The 19,348-nt window shown below is 42.5% G+C and overlaps 1 protein-coding gene across 1 annotated transcript in view; it reads left to right on the top strand.

Annotated features, from left to right (window-relative positions):
* Positions 1-3,645: 3,645 nt before the first annotated feature.
* The window catches only part of LOC124802757 (transforming growth factor-beta-induced protein ig-h3-like), a 126,810-nt gene continuing 111,107 nt past the window's right edge, over positions 3,646-19,348 (top strand). The window contains exon 1 of the mRNA XM_047263748.1: positions 3,646-3,869. Within this exon, the coding sequence (XP_047119704.1) occupies positions 3,715-3,869 (155 nt within the window). The 5' untranslated portion in view covers positions 3,646-3,714. The remainder of the gene's footprint in view (positions 3,870-19,348) is intronic.

The following is a 19,348-nucleotide window of genomic DNA, read 5'->3' as shown; positions in this document are numbered from 1 at the left end:
TGCAGATATCACATGCGTATAACTCGTACATGACGGGTTAAAATGAATGTTTATCACCAAAAATGCTCTGGTGTGAACTAATGCTCAACAAAGTTTGTTGGTGAAGCTCTGTAATGCTCTGTATTTTGTATGCTTCTACATATTTAATCGCTTCATCTACTTTTTTGCAAATCACCCTGTTCTTGAAATTTTCATTGTTCAGTCACATCCCCAGCTACCAAGAATGACTGTGAAAGAAAAGGCATGCATGCTTTCTATGTGTGTCTGTGAAACATTCATACACCAATATCGCTAGTCATCACAAGTTTAGAGTGGTTATTACTGCATTCAAAATCAAAGACGCACATTTTATTGAAATGTAGTACTATCGAATGAATTACTTTGTACAAAATATTATGGAGCTATAGGCCAAAAATATTCAAATGGCTCTGAGCACTATGGAACGTAACATCTGTGGTTATCAGTCCCCTAGAACTTATAACTACTTAAACCTAACTAACCTAAGGACATCACACACATCCATGCCCGAGGCAGGATTCGAACCTGCGACCGTAGCGGTCACGCGGTTCCAGACTGAAGCGCCTAGAAACGCACGGCCACACCGGCCGGCCCCAAAAATATTAATGAAAGTTTAAAATAGTTGTTCCAGGGCTAATACCAGATATAATTTTTATCTCGTGCTTCTGGGTTCTGAAACTCCTATCACCATACGTCTACTTTTGTCTACAAAATTAATCGATAATTAATTAGTGATATGCAAAACTGAATTATTCTCATCATAATTATAATAATGTTTGCTGAAAAATGTATACGAGCTAAGACTCATCAGTAAGTCTAGGACATGGGTTTTCCAGTTCAGCCTTCTGACCTCAAACATGTAGCCTATGAGCTTATTTTATTTCGGTATTAATGTAGACTACAGAACAGGTTCTTTTATACCATAAATAGAGCTGAAATGTGTGTAATTAGTCTTATCAAAATTTAACAACAAACGTTACGATTCTCATTTTCCAAGTAGTACAAATTTTTATTTTATTCACAAATAGAGAACACTGCCGTGAACACAAGTAACGAAACTGTTGTCCTAGTTTTCGAATATTTTGGTTTAAAATAATTGGTGTGAAACAAAATCAAATAATAAAATTACGTGGCATGCATGTATAACATCATGAATCTTTAACGCTTTTACACATCTGTATTAAAATTTCCCATTAGGAAAGGTATCCTGCTAGATCATTTTGTGAACTATGTAACGAGTGAGAAGAAAATTTAGAACTCGATAACCATTTGATCAGTATGCCATTTAGTTCAAGCATTTATCGTGAATATCAGCTTCATCCCAAGCTTAAGATTACCGGTATGAAACATTATTTCGTGTAACGCTTTGAAATCCGTAGTTCACTCCATCCTAGCTAGGAGTGGAGCAGAGACTGCACTGCTCTATTGTGAGATATCCGTGTCAACTCTAGCAGGGACCATTAATAGTCTACTAAGAAGAGAAGCACGAATGGTCACCGATTTAACTGGCTAGAGAGTGTAATAGGGACACTGAAAGATCTCCACTTACAGAAACTAGAAGAAAGATGCGGAATAACGGCGCAAAAACAAGATTAGACCACTACAAACAACCGTTCTTGAATCCGTGTATATTATATATCCTGTTAAAGAATTTCTCCTGTAGGGACTATGAAGCTAAATCTCATGACAATGAAGATGGAGAGCATTTTCGAAATCTCGAGTGTCTGGTAAAACCGACACGGTTTGAACACCGAGTGAATTTTCTACAAAACGCTAGCAAGCACAATAAAAATTTCTCAACGCATTTTTCTCAGAACGGAGATTTAGATGTACAGAAGTGTGAAGCAGTATGGGAATGACTTATTCTCGAATGTGCAGGCTTATAAATTAAACTTCTTCAGAATACTAAACAATTATTTACATTCAACACTTATTGCTTCTGTATATCATATACACATAAATCTTTTTTCGTTATGTAAATTCCGTAGATAGTGCTACAGGCTTCTCGCTGCAAATCATGAAGAGACAGCTTTCATCCTAAAAAAGACATCAAATTTTACATAGGGTATGTAATACAAACTGCTTTTCTTGACCTCTCTTCTTCATAATACTGTACACCTTATCTAGGTACGATCCGAGTAGCTTGTATAATATCCACAAACTAACGTTACTTGTAATATCCGCATATTAATGAGTGGTATAACTTTTATTTTCGTATATGTTTATGAAATGATAGGAACGGGATGTATCTGTATTTGCAGAACAGTGTTCTTGTCATCCTCGTCCGAAGTCGTTTTACACCACACAAAACGCTTTTGCTATTGTCAGAGAGTCCGTATTTTTATTACAAATATGGAAATACTAATGTTTAAACAATAACAGTGATGACCCAAAACTAGAATTATATACTTTTATTTTTGGATTTCTAACCTATGTATTTCACCTTAATTACTACTTCATGACGTCGGTAGATCATTAGCAGTTTCTGGGGCAGCCTGTCGTCTGAAACTACATGTAGCTTTGGCGACAGCTAGCCAAATAAAACACGAATAATTTGCACATCAAACGAAATAATAATTAATGCTAAAATAATTGCAACAATACGGTAATTACAACAATAAATACCCGTAGTGTTCTCGACTAATTTCTGATCATCGCTGTCATTTTTCAACGAATTAATGTTTTCAGGTATAAAATAAAAATTAAGAACTTACTGATGATGGCACAGACGTTCTGAACGTGTAAGGACAAAGAAATCGAGTAGATTTTTTGTTTGTTTTTGTTGCAGAAGTGGAAGGCGCTCCCGTAATCTCTTTATGCTACCCGGCTACTTCCCTCATAGCAAACCAAAACTGAAACTCTACCTTCTGCAAAGCACAGCGTATTTTCATACTTTCGGTTACTCATACATGTTTCGGCACCTATGCGACACAGTCCCTGGGTATCCACTTCTTTGTTTTTGAATGTGTGCATTATAGGCGTTACTGACTGGTACACTTTAGGTCTAAACAAGCATATGCACCTCTGCTGTCGTTGCTTGTCTTAACAAATGCCGTTAACGTCTTGGCATGTAGGGTTACAGTGTAGGATGTGATAGCTTTTTTTACTATTTTTTGTCGTGAACTGTTATGTTTATTTGTTTTCACTTGTCAAAGTATCCTTCCCTGCCGCCTCCTATGCATTTTCTGCGAAAAAAGACAAAAAATAGCTTTCACAATACAAAATAAAAGAACATACCAGCAGAAGATATGACAAAACACGTCTTTTACCAACAAACATACAAGTCGATTTGACAAAAAGGTGAAATATTTATGCAGGGAGAGTTCGAAAAAAAGTTAATTTATGTATGCTATCACCATTCGCGGTTCAGCGAGAAGTAATTAATTACAAACAACATGCTGTACTGTGAACTATACGCGTGGCATATGATGTATAAGAACGCAACTGGCCATCTGCGCACAAGATGAGCTGCGCGTTAGTTAGTTCTGCGCAGGCCGCCAGATAGCGTTGAATGTCGGCCAATGGGGCTCTGGCGAAGTTTCTGGAGTTCGCCGTTGCAGCGGCCGGCCGTCGTGGCGCTACAGTCGCCTACAGGCAATGTATATAACGTTCGCCAGCGGCGCGTCAGTCATAGTTTGTTGTTAGCCAGCGCTCGTTGAAGAGGCTTCGAGGCATTAATTGCAAATTCTGTTAACCATGTCATTTAGGAGCTTGCGATTAAGTTTCCTGGGGGTGGCGGTATGCGCCCTGCTGCTGCCCCTCGCGGCATCTGGGGCGGCGGGCGGCGAACGGCAGGAACGAGACATGAGCGGCTTCTTCGGACACGACTTCTGGAAACAGTTCGAGCGAGGGTAAGTGTCACATTCATAAATTGATAAACTAAATGCTAGAATTTCAGTGCGTTGCTGTCTATATATAAGGTTAACAGTCTGCTACTGTAGCCAACTCTTTACTCTTCGTCGAAATTTAATCGTTATCTGCGATTTTTGCAGATCGTTTTTTTTTTTTCAGTAAGACAGCAATTTTTAACCTCTGAAGTATGTAAAACTAAAAAGAAAAATTAATTTTCTGGAAAAATTGAAGTATATTATCATCTGCAATGCATTTAGCAATAAACAAGTTCAAGTTAGTGTATTGTTGACAAGTTTGCGCATTACTTCAATGGTTGACTAATTTCTTACCTGTGCTTGCAGCAAAGCTCGTATTTTCGAACATTTTTCACTCATATGTGATAGTGGTTCATCTTTGTAATTGCTAAGAAAAGACAACAAACAACTCGTTACAGTCTACAGCGCAAAAGAGTGGAACTTGGTACAGAATGAAAAGAGTGGAACTTTGTTTAGAATGGCGCTGTATTTATGTACAAGTTCGATAGTGGTTGTCGTCTTCTTACTCTGAAAGCAAGTAAAAATAAATTCTATAAATGTTCCACGAGTCGCTTCTATCATTCTGCCGTAGATAAATGTATTTAACAGTGCACTGCGTAAACGAAGACAACTTGGGTAGCTACAACACATATGATCTATGTTAACAGGCTTCGTTAATGAAACCAGATACTTTGCTGAGAGCCGTATTTACTGCAATTTTTGCATTAACTGATCACACGTTTTCGATATACCAAAAGGTAACCGGGCTACCCGATCAAAAATGTTGCATTTACGATTCTCGTAAACATTTTCACATGTCATTAGTTTCTTTGTTCCCATATCCGTAGTTTCCATCCCATATGCTTCCTCCGAATTGTGTCTTTAAATTTTCAGATTTCAGTTGTACCGTAATTTGGTTGACGTGAACAATTCATGTCTAAATCTCGTAAATGAAAACAAAGAAATAATTAGTTCGGCTGTGAAAATGTGATTGTATACAGTTATCGCCGTGCCTACAGTCACACCTCAGATCCGAGTAACTGCAATTAGCGAGGGTGAAGGGGAATGTTGAAGCTGTTCCCGCCCACGCTATTGAAAAGCGAAAATCACAACAATAGCATGCAGTTGTGAATTGAAGTCACCAGCGCAGTCCTCTTAAAATACAATGAGTCTGTTACCATGAAATACAATCATGGCAGGGTTTGATGCGTATTAAATGAGATAAGGAGAAGCGAATATTTCGCCAAGCCATGGTTTCAGTACTGCGTGACATCTTAACATCACAGGGACCACAGGACGAGCAGAGTACAGGTTTCTCAGCCGCCGACTTCGTTGAAAGCGACTACAAAGCTGATACTGGAATTACGGGGAAAAGAATTCACAATGGATTGGTTGTATGCACAAGAGCTGGTTGAATATCAGATATTTCGTGGGTATTTGGGGGTATGGCTGTGCTCGTTCATGAAATGTAGTAAGCAGTACGTAGTATAGGTCACGTCGACGCTGTGTTACTTTTGGCTTTTGAGAACATGCGAAATGTCCGGATACCCGACTGGATTGAAGACTTCCTGTCAAATAAACACCTTGTTTTTCTGAAACGGCGAGGCTTCCTAAGAATCAAAGGTAGCATCCAACGTGCCTAAAAGTAGTGTGATAGGACTACTGCTGTTCGCGATATAGTAAATGGCTAGGAGTATAACTTAGTAGCCATGTGAGGTCGTTCACAAACGAAGCGGTTGGCGACAGGGAGGTGACATCGTTAGAAAGTGTCGAAATACAAAGATGATCAGCACCTACTGCAAAGATTGACAGCTCACACCAAGCATTTATGAACGTAATGAGATGCGTGTAAATAGGCTAAAGGATCTGATTTCAGAGTGATTCTTTCATTCTGCAGCGGAATATGCGCGGTTCTTAGAAAATTCGTGGCCACGGTTAAAATTGGTGCCGGACCGGTGCTCCAGAGCCCTAGCGCCGTAGGCTGAGGCTAAGCAATCTTTCCGCAATTTAATCTCTTCCGAAGTGCTGCAATGTGATGACGTTATTTATTGAATAAAAAGTAAAAAAGTTCATTTTCCGCTAAAGGGAAGGTGGGTGGGTTTGTGTCCATGTCCGGCACTCTGTTTAAATCAACCAGAAGGTTTCGATCCCATATCGTTTTACTACGTGATCGTCGAGCAGTCACTGGAATTAGTCACAACCTTGAAGTATCTCAGAGTTTCAGTCGGAGCGATGAAGCGACCACATACTCTTTTTCATTAAAAGTATCCGACCACCTATTAGTGCTCATTAATATAGGGTATGTGGACACTTAGCCTTTATGACAGATTGACCTCTGCTGGTGACATTTTCAGTGTGGTGTCTGAATTTCTGTGTACGAATGGCAGCCCATTTTTCCTCAAGAGCCGAAACCAAGAAGGTATTGATGCTGGATGCCGGGGTCTTGAGTGAAGTCAACGTACTAACTCATTCCCGGGTCGGGACTCGTGCAGGTCACTCAATTTCAGGAATGTTATTGTCCACAAATCATTGCCTCTGTCATGTTGATACATACAGTCAGCGTTTCCGAACTATTCCTGTACTGTATGCTGTACAGTTCTGCAAAATGCGTTCATAGCCTTCCGCATTTAGCATTTCTTAAACGAAATAGGGGATCACTCCCAAACACGAAAAAGAGCACATTCCATACCACCACCTCCTTTGTTCTTCACTGCTGGCACTACACATGATGGCAGCTAATGTTCTTCAGGAATTCGCCAAACCCAAACCCTTCAATTAGACTGGCACAGGGTTCAACGTATAACATGATTCATGATTCCAAATCGCTCTTTTCCACTCATTCACTGCCCGCTGGCGGCACTCTTTACACCACCACAAGCATCACTTAGCAGCACTGACCACATAAATGTATGGCTAATGAGGAGATGCTCCATCATTGTACCTCAGTCTTTTTAAGTGCGTATGTACAGTCATTGTGCTAGCTGGGCTGCCGATAGCTCTCTGGAACTCAACGAGTGATTCCTTCTGCTGATTTCATGCGATTCTTTTACGACGATCCTTCGCAGCACTTGATGGTCCCTGTCCGTCATTTCATAAGTTCTGCTATTCTTGATTTAGCTGTGTTTGTTGCTTCACATTGTCACTTCACAGTCACATCACGAGCAGTCGACTTGGGCATATTTAGCAGAGTTGGAACATCACCGCTGGAGTTGTTACCCAAGTGATATCCAATGACTAGTCCAAGTTCTAAGTCACTGATCTCTCCTGATCGACCCATTGTGCTGTTGATGCTTCTCTACCGCAACGTAATACTCCCCACCTCGTTTCATACTTGCGGCCCGATCCTCAAGACACGTAGAGATCTATTCTACAATACGTAGGGGTGTTCACATACTTTTGATCAGATACTATAAATCTAGCCCTGGATAGAGACAGATGCCAGATGCAAATTTTTTTGGACAGATACTTTGGATGTGCCACTGGCTCGCGAAAGAGAATGCTTAACAAATCCCACATCCGATCCATTCCAGAGTGTTGTTAGTCATTTGGGTCGTATTAACGAAAGAGGTAAAACTGATTCAAAGAAGAGCCACACAGAAATGTACAGCAAACTTTAGTGCAAAAATTTACAAGAAAGAAGTTGTGCATTGCGGAAAACTTACTCACTTTAATTTAATTCAGAGAGGCCACGTTCCGACGACGACACTAAGGTAGAGAAATTCTACACGTAGATGAGTTGTGGGGAGTTGATATCGTGCCACGTACCGTTCGGTGACTTTAGGTGTTCAGATGTAGTTGTAGAGGAATATTAATTTTGTTGCCCATTTTAAATTGACGTAGGTATGTAGGGCTCATAGCAAATAAAGTTAACAGGGGACATTGGATTATACCAAGAAGGTCACATGTTTTTGACTTATGTGTCACTGGTGATGGAAATGTTGAAAAATCGGAATTGGCTCTGTCATCCCGTGAAGACCTCCAAAAAAGTTTATAAATTGGAAATTTGTGGTAAGGACTTATGGGACCAAACTGCTGAGGCCATCGTTCCCTAAGCTTACACACTACTTAATCTAACTTAAACTAACTTATGCTAAGGACGACACACACACCCATGCCCGAGGGAGGACTCGAACCTCCGACGGGGGGAAGTCCAAAGTTTATAAAACCAATATCAAGGCAAGAAAACAGGAACATAATTCGTACCCTATGTACCACTTCTGTAATGACCGTGAAGACGAAGTAAGACCAATTACCCAGTCAAGAAGCGATGTTCATTTATTTCATTTTTGTTTATTTATATTTATTATCAAGAATCATATCAGAATGATGTAGGTCAAAATATACAACACACAGCATATATTACATGTTTTTTGAGGATACTTTAGGTAACCTATGAGGATAAGACATGTGATTCCTGACCCATTTCGTCAAAGCACCGGGACAGCAGGGTCTCATTCCTTATGTCTGCGTGTAATGGCACGAAAAGGAGGTTTTAGGAGACTTCGCAGTATTTGATTGCATGTTGATGATTATGACTACGACAGTGAGGGATAGTGATGTTCGTGGAGTAACTCGTACCTCCTCCACTAACTGGGAGGGGATCAATGGTTCAAATGGCTCTGAGCACTATGGGACTTAACATCTAAGGTCATCAGTCCCCTAGAACTTAGAACTATTTAAACCTAACTAACCTAAGGACATCACACACATCCATGCCCGAGGCAGGGTTCGAATCTGCGACCGTAGCTGTCGCGCGGTGCCAGACTGAGGCGCCTAGAATCGTCCGGCCACAGCGGCCGGCGGGGATCAATGTTCCAAACAAGATGACACCACCATCTGAACTTACTACACGGGATAAAACTGATCAGACAATCCAAACTCTCACTGACATCATTAAGGGACGCTGTACAGTAGCTATATCCTCATTTTAAGGGTGCACTTTGAAAAACATAAGGCTCAGGGAACTGTAACAATGTTCATCTTGTAGGTGATCTAACTCACTATTATAGAAATTAATAAAGTTCCTATCCTGTCCTTATATCCTCTCTTTGAAAAAACAAGTACAAGCTCTCTCGGGCACTCTGGGATGTACTCTGTTTGAGGCATCTCTGTGTATCTGAGTGACCTTGACAATGTATGCCTCTTTTGCACATAACGTATTAGTATAAAAAAATGTGTTGGTCACAGGATTATTTGCTCCTTCAAATCACTGCAAAAAATAGCTAGACAAATTAGAAAATAAATAATAATTGAAAATATTTTAAGTGCCATAATAGGAAACTGACTAGTTCTAACAAGGGAACATCCCCATCGCACCCCCCTCAGATTTAGTTACAAGTTGGCACAGGGATAGGCCTTGAAAAACTGAACACAGATCAATCGAGGAAACAGGAAGAAGTTGTGTGGAACTATGAAAAAAATAAGCAAAATATACAAACTGAGTAGGCCATGCGCAACGTTGGCAACATCTAGGAGACTGTCAGCTTGCGAGCGCCATGGTCCCGTGGTTAGCGTGAGCAGCTGCGGAACCAGAGGTCTTTGGTTCAAATCTTCTCTCGAGTGACAAGTTTAATTTTTTATTTTCAGACAATTATTAAAGTACAGGCACTCACACATAATCAACTTCGCTCTCCAAAATTCCAGGACATGTTTAGATTTGCTTGGACATATGCAGGATTTGACGGTCTACACACGGAAACATTTGAAAACGTAAAAAACATATGCTTTGACAGAACACAGGGAAAACTGTGAAACTGTTGCATTCATTTGTTGCAGTTTATGTGACAAACTCTTATGTTTTCATCACGTTTTTGGAAGTGATTATCACATCCACAAGAAAACCTAAATCGGGCAAGGTAGAAGAATCTTTTTACCCATTCGCCAAGTGTGCAAGTTAGGTGGGTCGACAACATATTCCTGTCATGTGACGCACATGCCGTCACCAGTGTCGTATAGAATATATCAGACGGGTTTTTCTGTGGAGGAATCGGTTGACCTATGACCTTGCGATCAAATGTTTTCGGTTCCTATTGGAGATGCACGTCCTTTCGTCTACTAATCGCACGGTTTTGCGGTGCGGTTGCAAAACACAGACACTAAACTTATTACAGTGAACAGAGACGTCAATGAATGAACGGACAGATTGTAACTTTGCGAAAATAAAAAAAGTAAAATTTTCACTCGAGGGAGGATTCGAACGAAGGACCTCTTGTTCCGCAGCTGCTCACGCTAACCACGGGACCACGATGCTCGTAAGTTCACACTCTCCTTGATGTTGCATACCTTGCACATGGACTACTCAGTTTGTATATTTTGCTTATTTTTTCATAGTTTCACACAACTTCTTCCTGTTTTCTCGATTGATCTGTGTTCAGTTTTTCAAGGCCTATCCACTGCGTCAATTTATAACTAAATCTGAGGGGGGTGCGATGGGGAGGTTCCCTTGTAAGTGCCAATAAGAAAGTTTTTGTTCAAACCGCCATTAACACAAAAACACTGTATTTGGGATAGTACAAGTACAGAAATACAACAGAGATATTTTAGCTAGTAGAACTGTAATTAACAGAATCAGTTTCTCATTTCTTTTACATTAATGAAAAAATCTCTTAATTACGCAACTCCATTTTCGGATCGGATGTTGCAAAGTTTTAAAGTAAACTCCACGTGCCTGGAGGAAGAAATGGCATCATTATAAACGGGTCTTTCTGTTTCGCAACCTTACGGTGTAGCTAGCATACACCTGCCATGGTCTTTCCTCTTTCGGTTGCGTTAACATTATCCATTCTTCTGTTTCAGGATAAGAATTTTTAATAGTTATTTGAGATGAGTGAGTGAGACACTTTGACTATACTGCGTTTGGAGGTCTTACACGCCTGCATTGACTACAAAGTGTTTCAGCAACATCTTTAAAATCAAACAAATCAGCTGTATGCACTACAATGGCATTTGGAACTCCTGAGACAAGCCGTACTTGGAAAAACATTCTAACAATGAATGCTTGAAACATTTTTCTCCATAATTTGACGCCTGGGACAAGTCTTAAGGACATGCAACAGAGTACCGAGAACACAATAACACTGTAAACGCGTTTTTGGAAAAAAGTCACGTAGAATGTTTTCTATTTCCACTCTTCAAGTGTCCACCAAATCTGTCGTGATCCGAAACACCTGCATCGTACGGATAGATTAAGCAACCACGTCAGGCATCAATTACAACACCGATGATCGTGAGGACATGGTCATCAGATCGATTTCAACAGCACTTCGAACCCGCTTGACCATTCCCATGGATCACTTCGGCCACTGTGTGTGGACACATTAGACATGAGAAACAAAAATGCCCCTGAGCCTGGTAATATTACTCCACTGAAACTGAAATACTTGCTGCCTCACAGCGTTGTCTTTCTCAAGAATGTTTATAAAACCTGTCTTCGGACCTTTTCAGTGCGCACTGTGGTGTTAATGCAGTCTTCCTTCATGCGCCCAATACGCGATTGGAACGGAAGCAACCCTGACTCGTGTTACGATCCTAAGTATCCTCCGCCATGCACTTCAAAGTGGTTTGCAACGTGCGTATGCAGATGTTGACGAAACTTAATTCTCTAACATTATCCACAAAGCAGTCCTCAACAGCAGGCCTAACAGCAGAAGGGCTCTGAATGTCCGATAGAATGATGAGAAGAAAACTTTAATATTAGAGCGTAATAGTCGTCCCAGGTTTATAACATATCACGATGACGATTCCCTGTTAGTGATACAGAAACGGGAAAACGACACGGTTATAAGGCTAGACAAATTTGAGAAACCTCGTAGCCGCGATACAAGACGAACGGACTTTAATCCAGATCTCGGGATTTGGTTCACCTTCGCGTAAAAATTAACGTAGTCTAAAGACTTTTAGGTCCCATTTGTTGGGTATTTACACAACCTTCAGAGCGCGCGCGCGCGCGCGCACACACACACACACACACACACACACACACACACACACACACACACACACACACACACACACACACACACACTCACTCACGACACATGCGGCCAGGAAGCGCAATAACAGGGTCGTTATGAGTTAGTACAATGTGCGAGAAGCTACCAATGTATTGTCCAAAAGCTAAAAGATCTCCAGCGTTGCGGCACTTAACGCTATTGTGTCAATTTTTGCTTCATGAGGTAGCTTCATCTGTGAGCAAGGGCTCCAGTTTTTACACCGGGGTATATGTTTTTTTTCCGGAACCGGTTGTTGCAACATGTGGGTTTGACAAGCGTAGAGCACAATAGGGCAGAGAGAGCGTAGTGGCAGGTCGGCGGATGTGTCGATTACAGCTATCACGCTGCGGAAGTAGCGCACGGGGATCGCGCCCACCGAACTGCCCGCTGATCTGCGGGCGGCGAATGATAAGCTCCATACGGACGTCCGAGTGTGTCCAGTGATAGTGACGACGATCGATACTCAGCCCCCTGTCGCTCTGTGACAAAAGTACTGCGCCGCAGAGGCTGACATAGCTGACTCGTAATGAAGCCATGTAAAGCTCGACCAGAGATTGAAGCCTCGCTGTTACTGTTTCTGAAACCACTGCTACTCGTTCAGACGAGTAATTCGACTGAAGAACATTCGTAAGTCCCATACTAAAAACCGATACTAGGAATCCTGAGAAGGCTTTCGCGAGAAATTAGGAGTATTTTTTGTAGGCTTCCTTCCGGCTGAATTTTTTAGTGCTTCCTATGAGTTTTTCCCGCACGTTTTCAGCATGAGACAATGCGTGCCGTCGCACTTCGTATCTGCTCGTTGCCCTGTGTTAATTCGATATAATCTCCGTCTATGGTGAGGTAGCTAGAGTCGTAGCTTAATCTTGGGTTGTACAAGTAGTGGGCTGGACATCGGCAGAATTTTATTTGGAGATATATCCAAACATTTGCTCGACACATTTAAGTAAACCGAAATTGACCGCACTGGTGTAAATGCACTTTGACTATTGCGCTTCCGAATACTGGTGCACTATCTCAACGTCTGTGAGGCTTATTGTGAACACAGCGGTCCTTTTCTTGTGGTGTGTGTGTGTGTGTGTGTGTGTGTGTGTGTGTGTGTGTGTGTGTGCGACAGTTGTGTTTGAAGTGTCTGTTTGAGTGTAGATGGCTATTTGGATATGTCGTGTGTCATGTTTGTGTTGCGTGATGATGGGAGAACAGAGAGTTTGAAACTGGTGCCGACACGTATTCTACTGCTCTCGAATAGCACCAAAGGATCGCCGGACTTAACGACACTATCCTACGGTCAGGTCAGCACCAACATTAATCACATGCCCCACGCAACAAAAGATTGTGGAGAGGTACGAAATTTAATACAGAAGATTTGCGCAGCTTCTGGTGATCGGGAACTGTAAGCCACCCACCTTCTTTTCTCCCATTACCTGGCAAATAATGGCGATGTAAACTTTTTCTACCATCACGATTCGAACCGTCCTGCCTCCGCGATGAGCGCCACTGTACAGGCGTTACGGAGGTGGGAATCAACTTCTGTCTTTCTCTGGGATAACATGTTGTGGAATGCCCGTTTGACAAACTCGCAATCTAACCGAAAATCTGGTTTTTAGGGCGTAATTAGGAGATAAAGTGGGGATTTCGCTTAATCTATATTGCCACTGCGTGGTGAATTCGCGTCTTAGAGGGTAGAGGTTAAAATTCCCGTCCGGGCAGATGAAGGTTGCCTGTTGTTTGTCGAAATGAGTTAAGGCAACAGCCGTGATAGTACCTCTGAAAAAGACAATGCCGATTTCTATCAACCTTCCTTGCCCATTCCGAACTTGCGTTACGTCTCCAATGACCTCGCCGTCTATGGGACTCTAAACCCTAATTATCATTTTTCTTTAGTTTTCACCATGTTTTCGTAGCTATATTTTACCAATAATATTTCCGCCCTGATAGCTGAGTGGTCAGCGTGACGGATTGCCGTCCTACGGCCCCGGGTTCGATTCCCGGCTGGGTCGGGGAATTTTCTCCGCTCAGCGACTGGGTGTTGTGTTGTCTTCATCATTTCATCCCCATCCGCCGCGCAGGTCGCCCAATGTGGCGTCGAATGTAACGAAACCTGCACCACGGCGGCCGGACCTGCTCCGCAAGGGGCCTCCCGGCCAATGACGCCAAATGCTCATTTCCCTTCCATTACCAATAATATGTCTTAGAATTCTGATAAATGGATAATTCAACCGATACGTAACACTACAACCGACTGAGTCGATAGTTTTCCAAAAACGGACTGCATCGATTGTTTTCATCCGGTTGTTTCCCGTCAGTCACCATGACGCCGTGAGTAACATAGCTGTGCCTCTGCAAAACATTCAAAGAATGGGTCCTCTCTCCATATCGCCGCCGTACTCGCTGACGATTGTCATCCGGAGTAGCGCAGAACCGCCATTGCATCGCTGAACACAGTGCAGCGTCATATATCAGCAGGCCATGCTTTCCAGTCACGGCACCAATCCAATCTCAGCGGTTTATGTCCTGATGATAACGGCATTCAATGCGTGGGACGGTAAATCCCTAGTCCGGCTGCTGCTAGTCTCCGACCAATGGTGTGGGATGACGCGCAATGTTGCAGGCAGTCCAATGCTTGACTTTCGACGTCAGTGCAGATATGGGGGGCTACGATGTGCTTAGTACGCAATGTACTGTTTCTCCCTTGTGACAGTTAGACGTGGTAGACCAGAATCTCGACGACGAGTTTGCCTGCCCTCATGTTCCTATGCACTCCAACATCGGGCCGTTGTCATACCCGAATGCTCCACAAATGTGGATATTGCACGATCTGACCAGCAGGCCAAATGGAAACCCTTTCAAACTTCGTCAGCTGCTGTTAACACTGTCTCACCCAAGTACGGAGCATCTTCGTATCCTTCACACTTGCACTCAACATCTGACTCTGTTCACGCCAATTATACAGTGCACTCTGTGAGGCCTGGTAACAACACTAAACAAAAATATCACTAAGGTGCTCTGGTGACCTAACCTGTCAGAGGGCCGGCCGCTGTGGACGAGCGGTTCTAGGCGCTTCAGTCTGGAAACGCGCTGCTGCTACGGTCGCAGGTTCGAATCCTGCCTCGGGCACGGATGTGTGTGACGTCCTTAGATTAGTTAGATTTAAGTAGTTCTAAGTTCTAGGGGACTGATGACCTCAGACTGTAAGTCCCAAAGTGCTCAGAGCCATTTGAAACATTTTGAACCTGTCAAGAGGGGATTAAAACTCTTCACACACTCGCCGACAGTATGTTCACGTAGAAAGTTACTTTGACATCCGACCTTGTCTTCTGGGTGATTGATGTCGGGCAGTTTATATTCTTCCTCATGGGCAATTATTGTAGCAGGTGTGAGCGATGGCGGTGAAGTGCGCCATTGTGTGGGGGTGACCTTGGTGCAAAGTGCAGCGCAGCCAGGGAAGCCGGACAAGAGCGGCTGCAGACGGGGCAGCTGCAGAGCTCGGCCTATCGACCGCAACAGCAGCCTGCTGCAGCACCGCTCTTCAATCTGTACCCAGCAAACCTCCCGCGCCCAGAGGCCTACAGCCACGAATTTTTGTTGAACCTCTGAAGCGTACCTGTCCCGTAAACCTTCCCTGTTCCACTGGAGACTCCAGCCACTGGTCCTGCAGCAACATCTACATCTACATCCATACTCCGCAAGCCACCTGACGGTGTGTGGCGGAGGATACCTTGAGTACCTCTATCGGTTCTCCCTTCTGTTCCAGTCTCGTATTGTTCGAGGAAAGGAGGATTGTCGGTATGCCTCTGTGTGGGCTCTAATCTCTCTGATTTTATCCTCATGGTCTCTTCGCGAGATATACGTAGGAGGGAGCAATATGCTGCTTGACTCCTCGGTGAAGGTATGTTCTCGAAACTTTGACAAAAGCCCGTACCGAGATACTGAGCGTCTCTCCTGCAGAGTCTTTCACTGGAGTTTATCCATCATCTCCGTAACGCTTTCGCGATTACTAAATGATCCTGTCACGAATCGCGCTGCTCTCCGTTGGATCTTCTCTATCTCTTCTATCAACCCTATCTGGTACGGATCCCACACTGCTGTGCAGTATTCAAGCAGTGGGCGAACAAGCGTGCTGTAACCTACTCCCTTTGTTTTGATTGCATTTCCTTAGGATTCTTCCAATGAATCTGTCTGGCATCTGTTTTACCGACGATCAACTTTATATAATCATTTCATTTTAAATCACTCCTAATGCGTACTCCCAGATAATTTATGGAATTAACTGCTTCCAGTTGCTGACTAGCTATTTTGTAGCTAAATGATAAGGGATGTATCTTTCTATGTATTTGCAGCACATTACACTTGTGCACATTGAGATTCAATTGCCATCCCCTGCACCATGCGTCAATTCGCTGCAGATCCTCCTGCATTTCAGTACAATTTTCCATTGTTACAACCTCTCGATATACCACAGCATCATCCGCAAAAAGCCTCAGTGAACTTCCGATGTCATCCACAAGGTCATTTATGTATATTGTTAATAGCAACGGTCCTACGACAATGCCCTGCGGCACACCTGAAATCACTCTTACTTCGGAAGACTTCTCTCCATTGAGAACGACATGCTGCGTTCTGTTATCTATGAACTCTTCAATCCAATCACACAATTGGTCTGATAGTCCATATGCTCTTACATCTGCGACTTTCTCATACACCATTTGATCAAAAATATCCGGACACGTATTAGTGGACATTAATGCAGCTACCCTTCGCCTTTATGACTGCTTGAACTCTGCTTTTAACACTTTCATTGAGGTTTCCGAATGTCTGTGTAGGAATGACAGCTCATTTTTCCTCAATAACCGAAACCAGAGAAAGTTGTGATGTTGGACACTGGGGTCTGGAGTGAAGTCACTGCTCTAACTCATCTGTAGGTGTTCCAATACTTGGCACGCCGGTCCATTTCAGGAATGTTATTGTCCACTCATCATTCCCTCATTGATGTTACCTCATGACAGGGTGCATCGTCGTGCTGCTACAGTTATCGTTTCCGAACTGTTCTTCTATTGTACGCAGTATAAAAGGCTGTAAAAAGTGATCATGTCCTTCCCCACTAACAAGGGGAGGCCACGACGTTTGGAACGCGGATTTACTTCAAACTTCGTACACTCGTAGTACTCCACGAGGGCAACAAAATGTGTAAGCAGTAGCGCGTACTTCTCAAGCGTTATCGAATAAATCGCAAGATAATTTCGGTTGTCAAATATATACCTGTGCGTGGCCGTTTTTACCAGGAAGAGGCGGCAGCCGAATGGGTAGCGTTCAAGCCCCGTAATTGCTGGATCGAGTACCTTTCGTCAGTTTTTTTTGTTTTTAACACAGTCATTTTCTTTACTATTTATATTACCATTGATATAATGGAAAAAATAGTTGTAATCGGATGAGCTTTTATTAAATTTACAATGTTATTTGGCAGTCTACAGATTTTTATTATCACAAGTAATATAATATTCATAACTATCGACTAGTAAACGACCAAACACATAAAGTGATGGTGAAAATGTATGCTTGTCCGTGTCTTCAAAATTATTCGTATTTAATCGAAAAAGAACGAGAAATTGCTTCTCGTGAAGACGCTATTAAAATACACTCGATACTGCATGATCAATTATCAGCGCCGATATTTGAGGAAATGCTGCGTTATGCATGATTTGCTTCCAAATTATCAGCTGAAAGAGAGGATACTGAAAATCTTAACGAGGTTTGTTTTTCCACGGAAAACCTCAAAAGACCTTGTGCACACTGAAACAGCATTTATTCAATGCAGCTGGTGCCGTTTATCTTTATGTTTTCCATGTTTTTACGAAAAATACAATTCTTCCATTGTAATGTCGAAAGCGACGATTAATTGTACATCTTTCGAAAGCCATCTGTGCCGGTCAGAACTTGGAGATAACAAGTCGTTTCGGGCTCCTTCCAGGTATAAGGAATTTCTCATAATTTTCAGTATCACTTCATGCGTTTGGTCGTTGGCTAGTCGATAGTTATGAATATTATATTATTTGTGGTAATAAAAATCTGTAGACCGCCAAATAACATTGTAAATTTAATAAAAGCTCATCCAATTACACGTATTTTTCCCGTTATATCAATTGCAATATAAATAGTAAAGAAAAATGACTGTGTTAAAAAGAAAAAAACTGACGAACGGGACTCGATCCAGCGATCCACCGATTGTGGGGCTTGAACGGTACCTACACAGCTGCCGTCGCTTCTTGGTAAAAACGGCAACGCACAGGTATATATTTGACGACCGAAATTATCTTGCGATTTTCCCAATAACGCTTGAGAAGTACGCGCTACTGCTTACACATTTTGTTGTCCTAATGTAGTACTACGAGTGTACGAAGTTTGAAGTAAATCCTCGTTCCAAACGTCGTGGCCTCCCCTTGTAAGTATTTTCTTAAGCGCAGAGATGGGACCACATGCTAACCGAAATATACCCCCACACCGCAACATCAGCACCTCCGTTCTTCACAGTTAGTACTAAACATGATGGCAGGTGCGTTCTCTAACTAGTCGCTAAACTCAAACCATTCTCCCGATTTCCACAGGGCATAGTGTGATTCATCTCTCTGCAGTGGGGTCTCTGCTTACCCACCTCAAGCGTCACTTTGCATTAACTACAGAAATACGTGGCATATGAGGAGCCACTCGACTATTATACCCTATTCTTTTTAACTCCCCGTGCAGTCATTATGGACTCTTGGCAGCGCTTTGGAACTCACGAGTGACTGCTTCCGTAGATTTTATGCTGATTTTTTTATAACCACCCTCCGCAGTACTCGGCGGTCCCTGTCCGTTGGTACGTGCCTTAGTAAAAGTATTGAAACATTCCTTAGGGATTTGACATCCAATGACTATTGAGCTTTCCTAACCGACCCATTGTGCTGTTGCCTCTTCTCTGACAACAGAACTCCCACCGCCTCCTGCAGCATCCTCCTACCGTGACATTTTGTTATCGCTGAAAGAACATCATGGTTTCCCTCAACCCCTGTAGTTTTTTTTTTAAGGTGATGTATTTTGCAGAGTGTATGTGCAGATGTAGACATGAACAAGACAACTGAATTATAGGCGTGAACAAGAAAACTGAATTAGTCTTCGGAATAGTATGTCCAAAAATGGAAAACGCTAACTTAGTTTCAAACCCCTAATTTTGCTATCCTTGCCTGGACAGCTCTCTTACGTACTCTTTCCACATATTTCTTTGTTGAAGTGAGTAATGCGGTATGGTACAGGATATAGTTCGTAGTACTTACCAAGAATACACGGATAGCTTCATCTAGAATGAAATTTTCACTCTACAGCGGAGTGTGCGCTGATATGAAACTTCCTGGCAGATTAAAACTGTGTGCCGGACCGAGACTCTAACTCGGGACCTTTGCCTTTCGCGGACAAGTGCTCTACCGACTGAGCTACCCAAGCACT

The sequence above is a fragment of the Schistocerca piceifrons genome, chromosome 6 (assembly GCF_021461385.2).
Source record: "Schistocerca piceifrons isolate TAMUIC-IGC-003096 chromosome 6, iqSchPice1.1, whole genome shotgun sequence".
Taxonomy (NCBI): domain Eukaryota; kingdom Metazoa; phylum Arthropoda; class Insecta; order Orthoptera; family Acrididae; genus Schistocerca; species Schistocerca piceifrons.
This window is presented reverse-complemented; position numbering and strand designations above follow the sequence as displayed.